The following is a 14,666-nucleotide window of genomic DNA, read 5'->3' on the forward strand; positions in this document are numbered from 1 at the left end:
GGGGAAGATACAACAGTGAACAAAGCAAAATTCTGCCCTGTTGGAACTCACTTTGTAATGGGAACAGTGGTAGAACTAGCATATTTCACAGCTGGAGGGGTAACTTTTTTATGCTTCCTCCTCTCTACCAGAAAATTATTTTCAATAACAATCACGTAGGAATCATTTTTTATTTGTTCTTTAGTCATAAAATTAACAATCGAAAATAAACAAAATGTATTACTCAATTCAGTAAAGTATTTCATGTGTGCATGAAAATTTCACTTACCAGAAAAAAACCCACAAAAAACACAAAACAAACTACATCTCACAGTTCATACCCTGATTCACTATTTTTATTTTATTTTATTTTTAATATTTTATTTATTTATGATAGACATAGAGAGAGAGAGGCAGAGACACAGGCAGAGGGAGAGGCTGGGACTCGATACCGGGTCTCCAGGATCACGCCCTGGGCCAAAGGCAGACGCTAAACCACTGAGCTTCCCAGGGATCCCCTGATTCACTATTTTAAACAAAAATTCCAAAAAAATATGTAGGGTGGCTGAATAGTTTATCTTTACAATCATTGTGCTATCATTTTAATTTCTAATCTATTACTTAAATGCAAGAATATATGGAATCACAGAGATTGGAGATTCAAACTGCACAAGCCCAAGTTATTCCAAATTATTATGAACTTACTTTCAAAATGAACACATACAGCTGAGTCTTCATACATCAGAGGTCAACTGTACACTTGGGAGTTCTCTATATTAACTTCCCTAGGATTTTGTGGCAAACATGTTGGGTAGCCCCCATGCACATGGCCTGTGTAATCCCTTCCCCTCAAGTGTGAGCAGGACATGGGACTGCTTCTCATCAATAGAATATGGCAAAGGAGGTTTGTGATTACATTATATAAGACTCCTTAGTGGACTGGAGAGAGAGACTCTCTATTGCTGGCTTTGAATCAAATAAGCTGCCACATAGTAAGGCTTATGGAAAAGGCTACATAGCAAGGAGCTGAGAGCAGCCCCTACTGATAACCAGCAAGAAAATGACTTCATCCTAACAAGGTCAAGCAGTTGGAAGCAGATCTTTCCCCATTTGAGCCTCTGGTGAGATGTCTGACCCCTGAATTATAGTTTGGGGAGACCCTGGAGCAGACCGCCCAGCTAAACCATGTTTGGCCCAGATCCAGAAACCATGAGATAATAAGTTTTAAGCCACAAAGTTTGTGGTAATTTATTCTGTAGCAATAGAAGACTATTACAAATACAATGTTTACTAAAGGATACAGTAATAAAAATACCTAACTGGAAGCCTATTATTAAAACAACAGGGGAGTCTGGATAGCTCGGTTGGTTGGGTTGGGCAGTGACTTGATTTCAGCTCAGGTCATGATTTCAAATTCCTGAGATCAAGCCCCTGTTGAGCTCTACCCTCAGCCAGCAGTCGGCTTCCCTCCCTCTACCCCTCCCCCCACTCATGTTTTCTCTCTCCCTCTCAAATAAATAAATAAATCTTTACAATAATAAAAAATAAAATAAAACTCAACAGTAAGTGCATCAATTGCTTATAAGCAGACCAATGAAAGATTTTGGATTATTTTGGAGGATTATTTTATGACTGTGCACAGTGTAAGAAAAACTGGGCCTTGGGATCCCTGGGTGGCACAGCGGTTTGGCGCCTGCCTTTGGCCCAGGGCGCGATCCTGGTGACCCAGGATCGAATCCCACGTCGGGCTCCCGGTGCATGGAGCCTGCTTCTCCCTCTGCCTGTGTCTCTGCCTCTCTCTCTCTCTCTGTGTGACTATCATAAATAAATAAAAATTAAAAAAAAAAAATTAAAAAAAAAAAGAAAAACTGGGCCAACTTTTGGTCAATTTTATTTATTTATTTTTTTAAATTCTCCACAGACAGGAGCACCTGGGTGACTCAGTGGTTGAGCATGTGCCTTTGGCTCAGGTCGTGATCCTGAGGTCCTAGGATCCAGTCCCTCACTGGGCTTCCTGTGGAAAGCCTACTTCTCCCTTTGCTTATGTCTCTGCCTATCTCTGTGTGTCTTTCATGAATAAATAAATAAAATCTTTTTAAGAAATAGATAAATAGGGCAGCCTGAGTGACTCAGCGGTTTAGCGCCTGCCTTTGGCCCAGGCCGTGATCCTGGAGACCTGGGATTGAGACCCAAGTCAGGCGCCCTACATGGAGCCTGCTTCTCCCTCTGTCTCTGTGTCTCTCATGAATAAATAAATAAAATAAAAAAAAAAAGAAAGAAAGAAAGAATAGAAATTCTTTCTTTCTTTTTTTTTAATAATATAAATTCTCTACAGACAGTGTACTCCCCTTTTGCCTGGATTCCCGGAGACCACTTGTATTGCCCTTTGGCAGATCACTAGTTGGTAAACAGATGATAAACAAAGTGAGTAAATTATATACAATGTTGAAAGGCAATGTTACAGATAAAACATCAAGCCAGGTAAGAGGCCTGGGAGTCACAATATGAGACAGGATGTTCAGGCAAGACTTCACAGCTCAGGTGAACATGTGAGGGAGATAAAGGAAAGAGTCCTGCTATTATCAACCTCAGGAAGAGCTTCCCTGACAGAACTATTAGGGCAAAGGTGCTGAGATGGGAGCATGCTTTGTAGAGGCTACTTTGAGACAACAGGCGTGAACAATGGAAACCAGATTCAGACAAAAGGGCCCACAGAAACACCCTGGCTGAATATAGACAGCAGGCGGCCCACCTCAAAATATCCACAGGCCCTAACTGACCAATGAGCTGTGTACAACCAGGCACAGATACCCAAGAAGGGGGAATTCCATGGGTCCCAATTCCTCTTCACTTCTTTTTTTTTTTTTCAAAGATTTCATCTAGGGCAGCCTGGGTGGCTCAGCGGTTTAGCGCCGCCTTTGGCCCAGGGCGTGACCCTGGGGTCCCAGGATGGAGTCCCACATCGGGATCCCTGCATGGAGCCTGCTTCTCCCTCTGCCTCTGTCTCTGTATCTCTCGTGGATAAATAAATAAAATCTTAAAAAATAAAAATAAAGATTTCATTTATTTATTCATGAGAAAGCTAGAGAGAGAGAGAGAGAGAGAGAGAGGCAGAGACACAGGCAGAGGGAGAAGCAGGCTCCATGCAGGGAGCCTGACATGGGACTCGATCCAGGGTCTCCAGGATCACGCCCTGGGCTGAAGGCGGCGCCAAACCGCTGAGCCACCCGGGGTGCCCTTCCTTTTCACTTCTGGCTTTAAAATATAGCCCCCACCCCTGCTCCTTTGCCTCTTCTCTGTTGCCCTGCTCACCAGCTCCCTTTTGGTGTAGTCAATAAACTTCTATTTCCTTTGTTCTGCCTCAGGTGAATTCTTTCACCGCCTAGACCACCAGCCCCCCACCCCATCTGATTGTAGCCTCACTTTTGGGCTCCCCCCCACCAGCCAATCAGAGAACATCACAGGCTTGGCAGAGCTTCGAATGCCCCAGGACAATGGGGAGCTATGGGCAGTGTTGTTGTTAATATAACAGCTTTATTGAGATATAAGCCACATACCATAAGATTTGCCCTTTTAAAATGTACAATTCAAAATAAAATCAAATGTACATTTCAGGGGCGTCTGGGTGGCTCAGTGGTTGAGCGTCTGCCTTTGGCTCAGGTCTGAATCCTGGGATCCTGGATCAAGTCCCACATCAGGCTCTCCACAGGGAGCCTGCTTCTCCCTCTGCGTACGTCTCTGCCTCTCTCTCTGTGTCTCTCATGAATAAAAAAATAAAATCTTTTTAATAAATAAATAAAATTAAATGTACAATTCAGTGGTTTTTAGTTGGGGTTTTGTTTGTTTGGTTTTTGGTTTTAGTATATTACTGAAGTTATGCAACCATCACGCTAAAATTTAGAAGATTACATCATCCTCAGAAGAAACCCCCGCACTGGTCAGCAGTCACTCCCCTTTCCCCCCATTCTCTCAGCCCCAGGCAACCACTAATCTATTTTCCATTTATGGCATTCCATATAAGTGGAACGTGCAGCCTTTTGAGTCTGGCCTCCCTCACTTAGCATGTTCATCTATGGGGTAGCATGTATATGTCAGTATTTAATTTCTTTTCATTGCCAAATAACAGTCCATTGTGTGGATGCACCACATTTTATTCATCAGTTGATGTGCCATGTTGTTTCCACCTTTTGACTCTTATGAACAATGCTGTTATGAACATCCACGTACAAGGTTTTGTGTGAACATATGTTTTCAGTTCTCTGGTATATTCCTAGGAGTAGAACTGCTGAGTCATATGGTAACTCTAAGTTTAACCTTTTGAGGAACTGCCACATTGTTTTCCAAAGTGGCTGCACCATTTTACATTCTTTTTTTTTTTTTTTTTTTTTTTTACTTATGATAGTCACACAGAGAGAGAGAGAGAGAGGCAGAGACATAGGCAGAGGGAGAAGCAGGCTCCATGCACCGGGAACCTGACGTGGGATTCGATCTCGGGTCTCCAGGATTGCGCCCTGGGCCAAAGGCAGGCGCTAAACCGCTGAGCCACCCAGGGATCTCCCATTTTACATTCCTAACATCAATGTATGAACATTCTGATTTCTCCACCGTCTTGCCAACACTTGGTATTTTCCATTTAAAGGAAATTACAGGGCAGCCCAGGTGGCTCGGAGGTTTGGCGCTGCCTTCGGCCCAGGCCCTGATCCTGAAGACCTGGGATCGAGTCCCACGTCTGGCTGCCTGTATGGAGCCTGCTTCTCCTTCCGCCTGTGTCTCTGCCTCTGTCTCTGTTTCTCATGAGTAAATAAATAAAATCTTTAAAAAATAACTAACTAAATAAATAAATAAAAATAAAATCTAACCCCCCCCCCACCAAATATCTTATCAAATACATGATTTGCTGGGCAGCCCGGGTGGCTCAGTGGTTTGGCGCCTGCCTTTGACCCGGGGTGTGATCCTGGAGACCTGGGATCGAGTCCCATGTCGGGCTCCCTGCTTGGAGCCTGCTTCTCCCTCTGCCTGTGTACATTCTACCTCTCTCTGTGTTTCTCATGAGTAAATAAATAAAATCTTTAAAAAATATATGATTTGCAAGTTGTTTTTAAATATTTTATTTATTTATTTGACAGAGAGAGCACAAGCAGGGGGAGCAATAGACAGAGGGAGAAGGAGAAGCAGGCACCTCACTCAACAAGCAGCCTAAGGCTAGGCTCCATCCCAAGGTCCTGGGATCATGGCCTGAGCTGGGGCAGATGCTTAATGGACTAGGCCACCCAAGCCCCCCTGATTCGAAATTCTTTCCCCATTCTGTGGGCCCTCTCTTCACTTTCTTGATGACATCCTTTGAAAAACAAAACTTTTTTTTTTTTTTTTTTTAAGTAAGCTCTATGCCCAATATGGGGCTCAAACTCACAACCCTGAAATCAAGAGTTGCAAGCTCCACTGACTGAGCCAGCCGGGTGCCTCTGAAACACAAAACTTACTAATTTTTTTAAAGGTTTTATTTATTTATTCATGAGAGACACAGAGACAGAGAGAGGCAGAGACACAGGAAGAGGGAGAAGCAGGCTCCATGCAGGGAGCCTGATGTGCAATTCGATCCCAGGACTCCAGGATCACATCCTGAGCTGAAGGCAGGCGCTAAACTGCTGAGCCACCCAGGCGTTCCAAAACTTACTAATTTTGATGAAGTCCTATTTGTATATTTTTTCTCTTGTTGCTTCTGCTTTTGGTGTCATATCTAAGAAACCATTGCCTACTTATGGATGGTTTTAAGCAGGGATGGGCTATGGCCAAATTTAAGTGTTTGGATATTTTTAAAGATTTTATTTATTTATTTGAGAGATAGAGTGAGCGAGCAAGAGAATATGAGTGGGAGGAGCAGCAGAGGGAGAGGGAGAAGCAGACTCCCTGCTGAGCAGGGAGCCAGATGCTGGGCTCCATCCCAGGACTTTGGGACCATGACCTGAGCTGAAGGCAGATGCTCAACAAACTGAGCCATCTAGGTACCCCTCAACTTTAAGTTTTATTTTATTTTATTTTATTTATTTATTTTTTTAACTTTAAGTTTTAAAGTATCATTCTTTCTGCTTGTAATTAGAAGAAGGAAGACTGGTGAAGTAAGGAACTTCTGTGATCACCCTTGCTAAAACCGCAACCCCTCCTTCACTTCATTTCTCCTTTCTGCTTCAAATTTCTCCATAGACTTATATTCTAATAAACTGTATAATAATGGTTATTGTGTTTATTGACTGCCTCCATCACGAGAATGTCAATTCCCTGAACTGGGCTTGTCTGTTCACTGCTCTATCTCTAGTGCCTAGAACAGTGCCTGGTGTCCGTCTATCTATCATCTATCTTTATCTTTCTATCTCTCTATCTCTCTATCATGTCATTGAGATTTTCAGAAAGCTGAAAGGACTGAAGGGAGCAGGTGCCGTCTCCCTCTGCACAGGTCACCAAGAAACCCATGGCGGGGACGCCTGGGTGGCTCAGCGGTTGAGCGTCTGCCTTTGATTCAGGGCCTGATCCCGTGGTCCTGGGATCCAGTCCCACATTGGACTCTTGCAGGGAGCCTGCTTCTCCCTCTGCCTGTGTCTCAGCCTCTCTCTCTGTGTCTCTCATGAATAAATAAATAAAATCTTTAAACAAGCAAACAAACAAAGAAACCCACGCTGAAGGGAGTGGGGAGGAGGGGCCTGGTAGTAACCACAGGGAGAGAGGACCCTCTGGATGCTCTCCTGCTTGAGGAGCCTGATAGGGAGAGAGAGAGAGGCTAACAGATGTCATGACATCGAGTAAATACATATTTGTTGAGTGGAGTGAGTAAATAAGTGAACGAAAGGCTGCACGGGTGCGTGAAAAAATGAAAGAACGAACAGATGCTGTGCCGGGAGGACTCGGGCGGGATCTTCCCCGGCAGGGAAAGGCGGCGCGGGGGCTCCCGCACCGTCCCTTGCAGCCGCCAGGGGGCGCAGACAGGAGCGGTCCCCGAGAGCCCGTCCCGGGACCCCGCCCCCCGGGATCCAGGCCCCGGGAGCCCCAGCCGCGCGGCCCGGGCCTGGGACTCCGGGGCCGCGCGCATACCTGCACGGTGCACGGCCGCGGGCTTCCCGCGGTGCAGCGACCAGTCCCTGCGCTGCAGCCGGGGAAACTGAGGCCCGGGCGGCTGGGGCGGAGCTGGCCCGCGAGCGAGCGGAGCCCCCGCCCCCGGCCGGCCCCGCCCCGGCCCGTAAGAGGCCCCCTGCGCGCGGGGAGAAGGCGCACAGCGCGGGGCCGGGGCGGGACGGCGATGGCAGCTCAGCGGCTGGGCAAGCGGGTGCTGAGCAAGCTGCAGTCTCCGTCGCGGGCGCGCGGGCCGGGGGGCAGCCCCGGGGGGCTGCAGAAACGACACGCGCGTGTCACCGTCAAGTATGATCGGCGGGAGCTGCAGCGGCGGCTGGACGTGGAGAAGTGGATCGACGGGCGCTTGGAGGAGCTGTACCGCGGCAGGGTGAGCGGGGAGGGGACGCGGGCCAAGGCGCGGCGCGGGGTCTCGCGCCCGCGGACCCCGGGTCCGGACCCCTTACACCCTCGGGGTCTCTGGTGGCTTGTGCCCGCCTCGGCCCCACAGGAGAACGCACGGCCGGGGACCAGGCATTCTCGGGGCTCGCGGGCCCCTGCTCGTGGACGCGGACGCACACTTGGGTGTCCAGGGATGCGCGCAAGCACCTGGGGAAGGCCGGAGGTTGAGCATGTGCGGGGCGAGGAGGCAAAGTTGGGGAGCCGGGGCGGCTATATCTGGAGAAAGGCTGGGGGAGGGGGATGTCCTAAAGCCAAACATAGATAGGCTGGAGTGACCGGCAGGATACCGAGAGGCAGGCGCACAGCAAAGGAAGGAACGGGACTCAGCCGTGCACAGTGACAAGTTAGGGCCGCCAACAGACCCAGCGGCAGAAGCAGCCGCCCCGCACAGACTCCCCGGGACACCAGCTGTGGTCACCTACGGATCACACGTGCTGCAGCCACACACACCCACAGACACAATAGCCCAGGCACAGCCTCGTGCAGACGCCCCCGCCAACTACACCCACGCAGAAGGACTCCAGTTCCAGCTACTGGTAGCCCGCGGTGGAGCGGAGGGTACAAGCTACAGCCGCTACCCTGCGACACCAAAGGATTCCAGGAACAGCCATCCATTGCCTCCTAAAAGCAAGAGCCACATGCAGACACAGTGACAGATGCTACGGCCACTCACAGACACACACACACAAAAGAATTAAAAACACACCCAGACAGAAGACCCCATGAGCCGTAGGTACAAACAGACCCACCATGGCAGAAACTACAGCCGTCCGTGGGCACACGGGACACAAGCGGCAGCCTCATGTGGACGCATAGGCTACGGACAGACGTTTCACACCTTTCACTTGAGTCTCTGCTAGCAGTCACACCGTGCCACACACAAAACACAATTACGGGGACCTGGTGGTTGTGTCAGTACCCAGACTGGTTGTACAAATGCTCCTCGGCACAGCTCAAGGGTGACGGAAACCATGGTCCCTCACAGCGACACAGGGTCCCACTGTTCTCAGGCACACCCGAGGCTCTTATAGGTGGATAGAGAAGTCCAGCTGCCCTTGGTAGGTGGCATCCCCTAAGGTCATTCTCCAGACGGTGGGCATTACAGCTCCCAGGACACATGACAGGGAGACAAACACAGCAGAGCCAGAGCCACACATCTCGAGGTCCTAGGACCACAGTCCACACCCACGACGGCGCCTAAAGTGCCCCATGCTTCTGCCAGTCCCGGCCCCCTGGCATCGGGCTCTGGCTCACTCACACAGGCGTGTGACACATTTGTAGACTGCTGAACCCCCTTCACACACGAACCCGGTACCACCCAGCCCTGAGGCCCACAGTGAAGTCAGAAGGACTGGGTGGGGGAGGAGGAACTCTAGCCTCAGGGATCTCTTGCTTTGACAGCTGGGTTCTGTCCCCCCGCAGGGATAGAGAGCCAGCCTGCGTGTGGCGTGTGGCTTCTTGCCCCAAGAGGCTGTACTAGGAAGCCCCCCCTGGGCTGCCCAAGGTTGGGCTCGTGGCTCATCCCACCCGCCCACTCTGGGGGCTGTTGGTGGTCATCCCTCTGGACTGACCAGGCTGCACTCTTGGCCCTGGGGGCTGGCCTGAGCCCTACCCCCTCTTTCGGTCCCCTAGGCAAGGGGCCTCCCCCAGCAGGCTCTGGCCTGCCTGCTCCCCTCCCCCACACCTAGTGCTGAGACTTTGCCTTGAAAGGGCAGAGCCAGCCCCTCTTCTGAATCCCAGAATCTGACATTCCAAGACTCGACCAGGCCTGTTTCCCTCTATGGGAACTGGGGCCAAGGAGAGAGACCTGTGCCAGCCCCAAGGCTCTCAGGGCTCTGGGGCCCGGGCATCTGAGCTGGTGCAGGCCCCTGGGCCTCTGTCAACCCATCTGTCACCCCTCCCCCCACCACCCAGATGTCCCTCCTTGGCGGTGCTGTCCCTGACTGCCACATTGTTGCTCCAGAACCCGCCAGCTGGGCCCTGGGGCTGGTGGGGCTTCTCCAGAGGCCTGGACAAAGGCGAGGGAAGGTCGGGCAAGGGACCCTGACCACCCTCCCTCCCTCCCCACCTTAGGAGGCAGACATGCCCGATGAGGTCAACATTGATGAATTGTTGGAATTAGAGAATGAAGAGGACAGAAGCCGGAAAATCCAGGTAGGCTGAAGGGAAAGCTGCCCCCTCCCTCCTAAAGATCACAACAGACTGCGTGTTTATTGAGCACTTACTATGTGCCCGGCACCGTTTTAATTGCTTTCCACTTAACTCATTTAATCCTCACAAACACTATGAAGGATTTACCGTGAAGGGTTTACTCTCCACCTTCCAGATGGGGAAAATGATTTCATCACTCGTCCAGGGTCACAGGGCCACAGCTCGCCAGGCAGGCCGACTGCCAAGGCCTTGCAATTAGGACCTGTGCTCTCCAAGAGGCAGGAAATGCTGTGTGACCTTTTGGCCCTCTCTGGATTTCCAGCTGATCCTGGTGGCTGAGCTGAGTTTGTTGCCTCAATCCTGCCCCCGTTGCTATCTAAGACCCTCGGGCCATTTCTTCCCTGGCACTTTGAATGATGAATGACGGGAAGTCCACCCTGGAATCTGACTTCCTCTTGTCTTGTTGCCTTGGGGCTTTGTTGGGAAAGAGAAGGGGCCCGAGGGGCCTAGGTGCTAGTTATTTACTATTTTCTTTTCTTTTTTTGTTGCGGGGGCGGGGTGTTTAGGGACTCCTGACATCGTGCGGCAACCCCACACAGGTGAGAGTTCCCTCCCTGCATCCTGGTCCCGAGAAGGGGGTCCCCGGGGTGGAGGGGAGAAGCTGTCTGGCCCCGGGGGCGGCAGAGGGAAGTCTGGGGGGAGCCCTCTGGGTATCTCGGCCCTTTGCTCCAGTGGTGTCTTTGTCTTGTCACCCCGGCTCCTCTCTCTCCATCTGCCACTGGGGCCCGTCCTCTCCTCCCCGCTGAGACGCGCCCCATCTGGGTCTGGTGTCTGCCACTCCCTTGCGGGTCCTCGGTCCTCCCCTTCGGGCTGCCAGTCCTGGGGCTCAGCCTGTCCCAGAGCTCTGTCCCCCGGGGCTCCCTCCCCTACCACCGCCCTGGGATTCCCTTCCGCACCTCTGCCCCCCACCCCCCATCCCTCCAGGCCCTGAAGCCCAGCCGCCCAGCCCCTCCCACTTCCTTCCCTGCTTTAAAAGGGAAAAATATTCATGTTTCTCCAACCAGCTCTGGGCTGCCTGAGGGACAAACGTCACCCTGTGTCTGTCTGCCCCGGAGCGAAGGCCTCTGTCCCTGGGGACCCTCGTGGTGCTCTCTTGGCCTGAGAAACATCTTGATGTCTCTCTGTGGCTCTTCCTTTCTCTTTCCTTTTTGTCTCTCCCTCTGCAGCTGTCTCTGTTTCTGTCTCTGTGCCTCTGTTTCGGTCTCAGCTTCTGGATCTCTCCCTGTGTCTCCGTGTCTCCCTGTGTCTGACTCTGTGTCTCTCTATCTGCCCCCCCCCTTCCCCACCGTCTCTGCCTTTCCACCCCCTCCCCAACTACCTCCAGGCCCTCTCACTGCCCGGGCTGCGGGATGGGATGCTGGATGGGATATGGGATGGGATGCTGGATGGGATGTGGGATGGGATGTGGGATGGGATGCAGGATGGCATGTGGGATGTGGGGGGCCAGAGCCCAGGGTCTGAGGCCTGGGCTGGGCAGGGGGCCTCCCACCGTCCCCCCCATCTCCCGAGTTCTTAGGACCCCTGCCCTGTCCTCAGGACTTCGTCCAGGAGCTGCTGGTGAAGCTACGAAGCCTCCACAAGCAGCCGGGCCTCCGCCAGCCCAGCCCCTCCGAGGAGCGCAGCCTGGGCCCCCTCCAGGACCCCGCCCGGACCGCGCCACCCTGACCTCACCTCCGGGGCGCCCTCCCTTCTCCCCTACCCTCCCCACCGTCCTGGCTTGTTTATAAGTTGTATGTGATGGTTCTGTTACAACACCGTGCTCCTGTTTTTCTCCTCCGTGGAGTTCCCCGAGCTCCCCCCACCCCGCCACCTCCCTCCCTCCGGCTGCGTCTCCTCGCCTCCCAGCCCCGCAGCTGGCCCGACAGATGGAGAATCAGTCTGCAGCCAGAGAGCATGAGAACCGGCCCTGCTGACCCCACACCGCCCTCCCCTCCCAGGACTCCTCTTGTCCTCGCTTCCCCCCCAGCCTTGGCCTAACGGAAGCCTCAGGGCCCCTGTGGGTGCCATTCAGGGCTCCCGTGGTAACGATGGCCCGTGGTCCTTGCACCATGGGAGATGCGCAAAACCAAAGGTACCCAGTATCACCTCGGCACACCATGAACAGACCAAGAGGGCTTCCTGAAGGAAGTGACGTTGAGGCAAGACTTTGAAGGCTGCATAGGGGTTTGTGTGACATGGGTACCCGTATCCGAGGGCTCTGAACCTTGTGGACGGAGGAGGGATTGATGTTGAGGCTAAGCCAGGGAAGACAGCACACACTGGCGGGGCCATCCACCAGCCAGGATGGGAGGCCTGAAGGGTTCCAGGGGAGGGGCCAGGGCATCAGAAGTGGGTGGTAGCTATTTATACTTCCCTAACTGTGGAAGTATTTCAGGATTTTAACAACAACCTAGTTGAGCTTTGTACAGTGGCAGTATCGTAGCCAATGAGGTTTATCCGAGACGCGATTATTGCTAATTGAAAACAGCAACCTAGCTGTCCGCTGCCTGTGGTCCGGGGACGGGTGGGGCTGTGCCACAGCTCGGGCATCTCACCCCACCCCCGCCGCATCTTGCCTCTACTGACTGACATGGGGGGCCTGGCCCCCATCCTCACCCCGCACCACCCAGCAGCCCAGCCAAGGCACCCGTCCCAGGCGGGCTGAGCTCCAATCTGGCAGGAGGAGAAGATGCCACTGAAGAAGAGGAGGCATGCAGGAGCCCCTTGCCTGTCCAGCCCTGCAGGTGGCTTTGCTGCCCCTTCACAGACAGACCTCTGGCTTCCAGTGTCCCCTTTCCTCCACCCAAATGTATAGGGAACGGATGTGTGGAGGATGGAGGCGGCCCTCCTGGTATCCAGTCACCTGGGCGCATCTCCCAGAACATCCCCTTGGGCTTAGGGAACTCCAAACTTCCCTCTTGCAGAACCTGTTTTTGGTTCCTCATTCCATGATACGTGCTCAAAACCCAGGTTCTAAAGTCCTGGGTGCACTATGTGTTGAGCTGCTCAGTTTCCTCATCTGGAAAATGGGGACTTCATGAATGAGGAAATTGAGGCCCAGTTTAGTGATACCACTTGCCCAAAGTCACACAGCTGGGAGATGGCACCAGGCTTCCAATCCCAGGCGTAGGACTCCAGAGCCCAACTACCGAACTACACTGTAGGGCTCTTGTAAACCATAGTGGTGATGGCTGTACTTTAGTGTCGTGTGTGACTATTTCATACTAAAGTGTTAGTGACTGCTCATGCTCCTGAGATAACCTATCTAAAGGGCCATACAACTTGACTGAGAACAAGACTACAGCCAAAACATTGGGAAGGAGCATAACAGTGGATAAGAGCATGGACTCGGGTCCTTGCCCGGATTCAAATGCCATCTGTCCCCCTTCCTCGTTGTGTGAACTTGAATAAGTCACTAAACCTTTCTGTGCTTCAGTTTCCACATCTGTGAAATTCAACTGTGAATTAGAACAGTACCTACCCTAGCACTGTTGCGAGATTTAAATATACAGATCATAGACTAGTGCCAGGCATGTGATAAACATCGCTATCCATCTTACCATTGTAGGGATTTGCCAGGAGTTGCTGGACCATTGGCTCCTACAAGCCATCGTCCCTGGCCAGCAAACTTGTGCCTTGGGAACACTGATTTTCAGGCCCTCTGATGTGGCAAAGTCCCGGAGGACACAGTGTACCCGACTTGCCCACCCTTGCATTGCTGCACCCCCCCACCACTTTCCCAGTCACCAGGCCCCCTGCCTCCCAGGGTTGGTGCTGTTCCCCACTTGGCTACCACAGGACATCTCTCCTTCACTCACCTTTGTCTCCACCCAACCCGTTCCCTCTTTCTCCTTCCTCCAATTCATCATTTTAAAAAAATCAGTTTCTTGGTATTGTTCTAGGATTTTTCTTTTTTCTTTTATTTCAGAGAGAGAGAGAGCTCAAGCAGGGAGTGTGGCAGAGGCAGAGGGAGAAGCAGGCGCCCCTGTTCTAGGATTTCCCGATGCACATACAAACAAGTGGGAACCTCGATTCTATTGCCCCCAACCCCTGTTTCTTAAGGTGAACATTATATTATGACACTGCCCTAACTTTGCTCTTTTTTTTTTTCCCCCTAACTTTGCTCTTTTTCACGTAAGGACCTGTCTTGGAGATCTTTCATATCCACAACCCCTCCGTGGACTTACCAGGCCGTAGAACAAAAGCCAAAGTCCTCCCCTGCACACCCCTCCCTGTCACCTGCCACCGCTCTGCATTACTCCGTTTCCCTTCTGTCTTCCGTCTGGACGTCTCCAGACCTCTCCTTCCCATCCTCACTCCCTCCAGGACTACAGACCCACCTCCTCTGCCCAGAGTACTCTTCTCCGAGCGTCCCTCATCATCCTTTAATATAGTCTCGGAGAAGTATCTGGGAGCCCCTTGCGTAAGGAGCCACTGGGTCACTATCCTGTCACCCTGATTTAGTTTCTCCGTAGAATTTCTTTCAATCTGACATCATCTTTTTAAAAATGATTTATTTATTTATGAGGGGAGGAGAGGCAGGGGGAGAGAGAGTGTCTTAAGCTGATTGGTGCTGAGTGCAGAGCCCAAGAGGGATTCATCCCAGACCCCAAGATCACCACCTGGGCCAGAGAGTCGGACCTCCAACGGACTGTGCAGCCCTGGCCCCCAACACTGATATAATTTTAGTTATTTTATTGTCTATCTACACTCCCGGACTTTCAGATATTAGCTCCTTGCCTGCCTTGAGCATGGCTATCCTAACATCTGGAACAGGGGCGGGCAGCAGTAGGTACTTGCCCCAAGCAGTGCCCCCTGGTAGCCACGTTCTCTCCACTCAGCAGCAGGTCTCCTCGCAGCTAAGTGAGGCCTCAGCGCCCCCTCGTGGCTCTATGAGTCGGTTTAATCTGCACCCCAGGGGTTGGTGACCCCAGTGG

The 14,666-nt window shown here is 52.0% G+C and overlaps 1 protein-coding gene and 1 pseudogene across 1 annotated transcript; both read left to right on the forward strand.

Annotated features, from left to right (window-relative positions):
• Positions 1-7,216: 7,216 nt before the first annotated feature.
• PPP1R14A (protein phosphatase 1 regulatory inhibitor subunit 14A) lies at positions 7,217-11,502 on the forward strand. Its single transcript, XM_077853289.1, has 4 exons — positions 7,217-7,468; positions 9,613-9,693; positions 10,257-10,289; positions 11,287-11,502. The coding sequence occupies exons 1-4, from the start codon at positions 7,268-7,270 to the stop codon at positions 11,413-11,415; spliced, it is 444 nt and encodes a 147-aa protein (XP_077709415.1). The 5' UTR covers positions 7,217-7,267; the 3' UTR covers positions 11,416-11,502.
• Positions 11,503-12,146: 644 nt separating this feature from the next.
• Positions 12,147-12,227, forward strand: LOC144289599 (U4 spliceosomal RNA; annotated as a pseudogene).
• The last annotated feature ends 2,439 nt before the right edge of the window (positions 12,228-14,666 follow it).

Source organism: Canis aureus, chromosome 1, assembly GCF_053574225.1.
Source record: "Canis aureus isolate CA01 chromosome 1, VMU_Caureus_v.1.0, whole genome shotgun sequence".
Taxonomy (NCBI): Eukaryota; Metazoa; Chordata; class Mammalia; order Carnivora; family Canidae; genus Canis; species Canis aureus.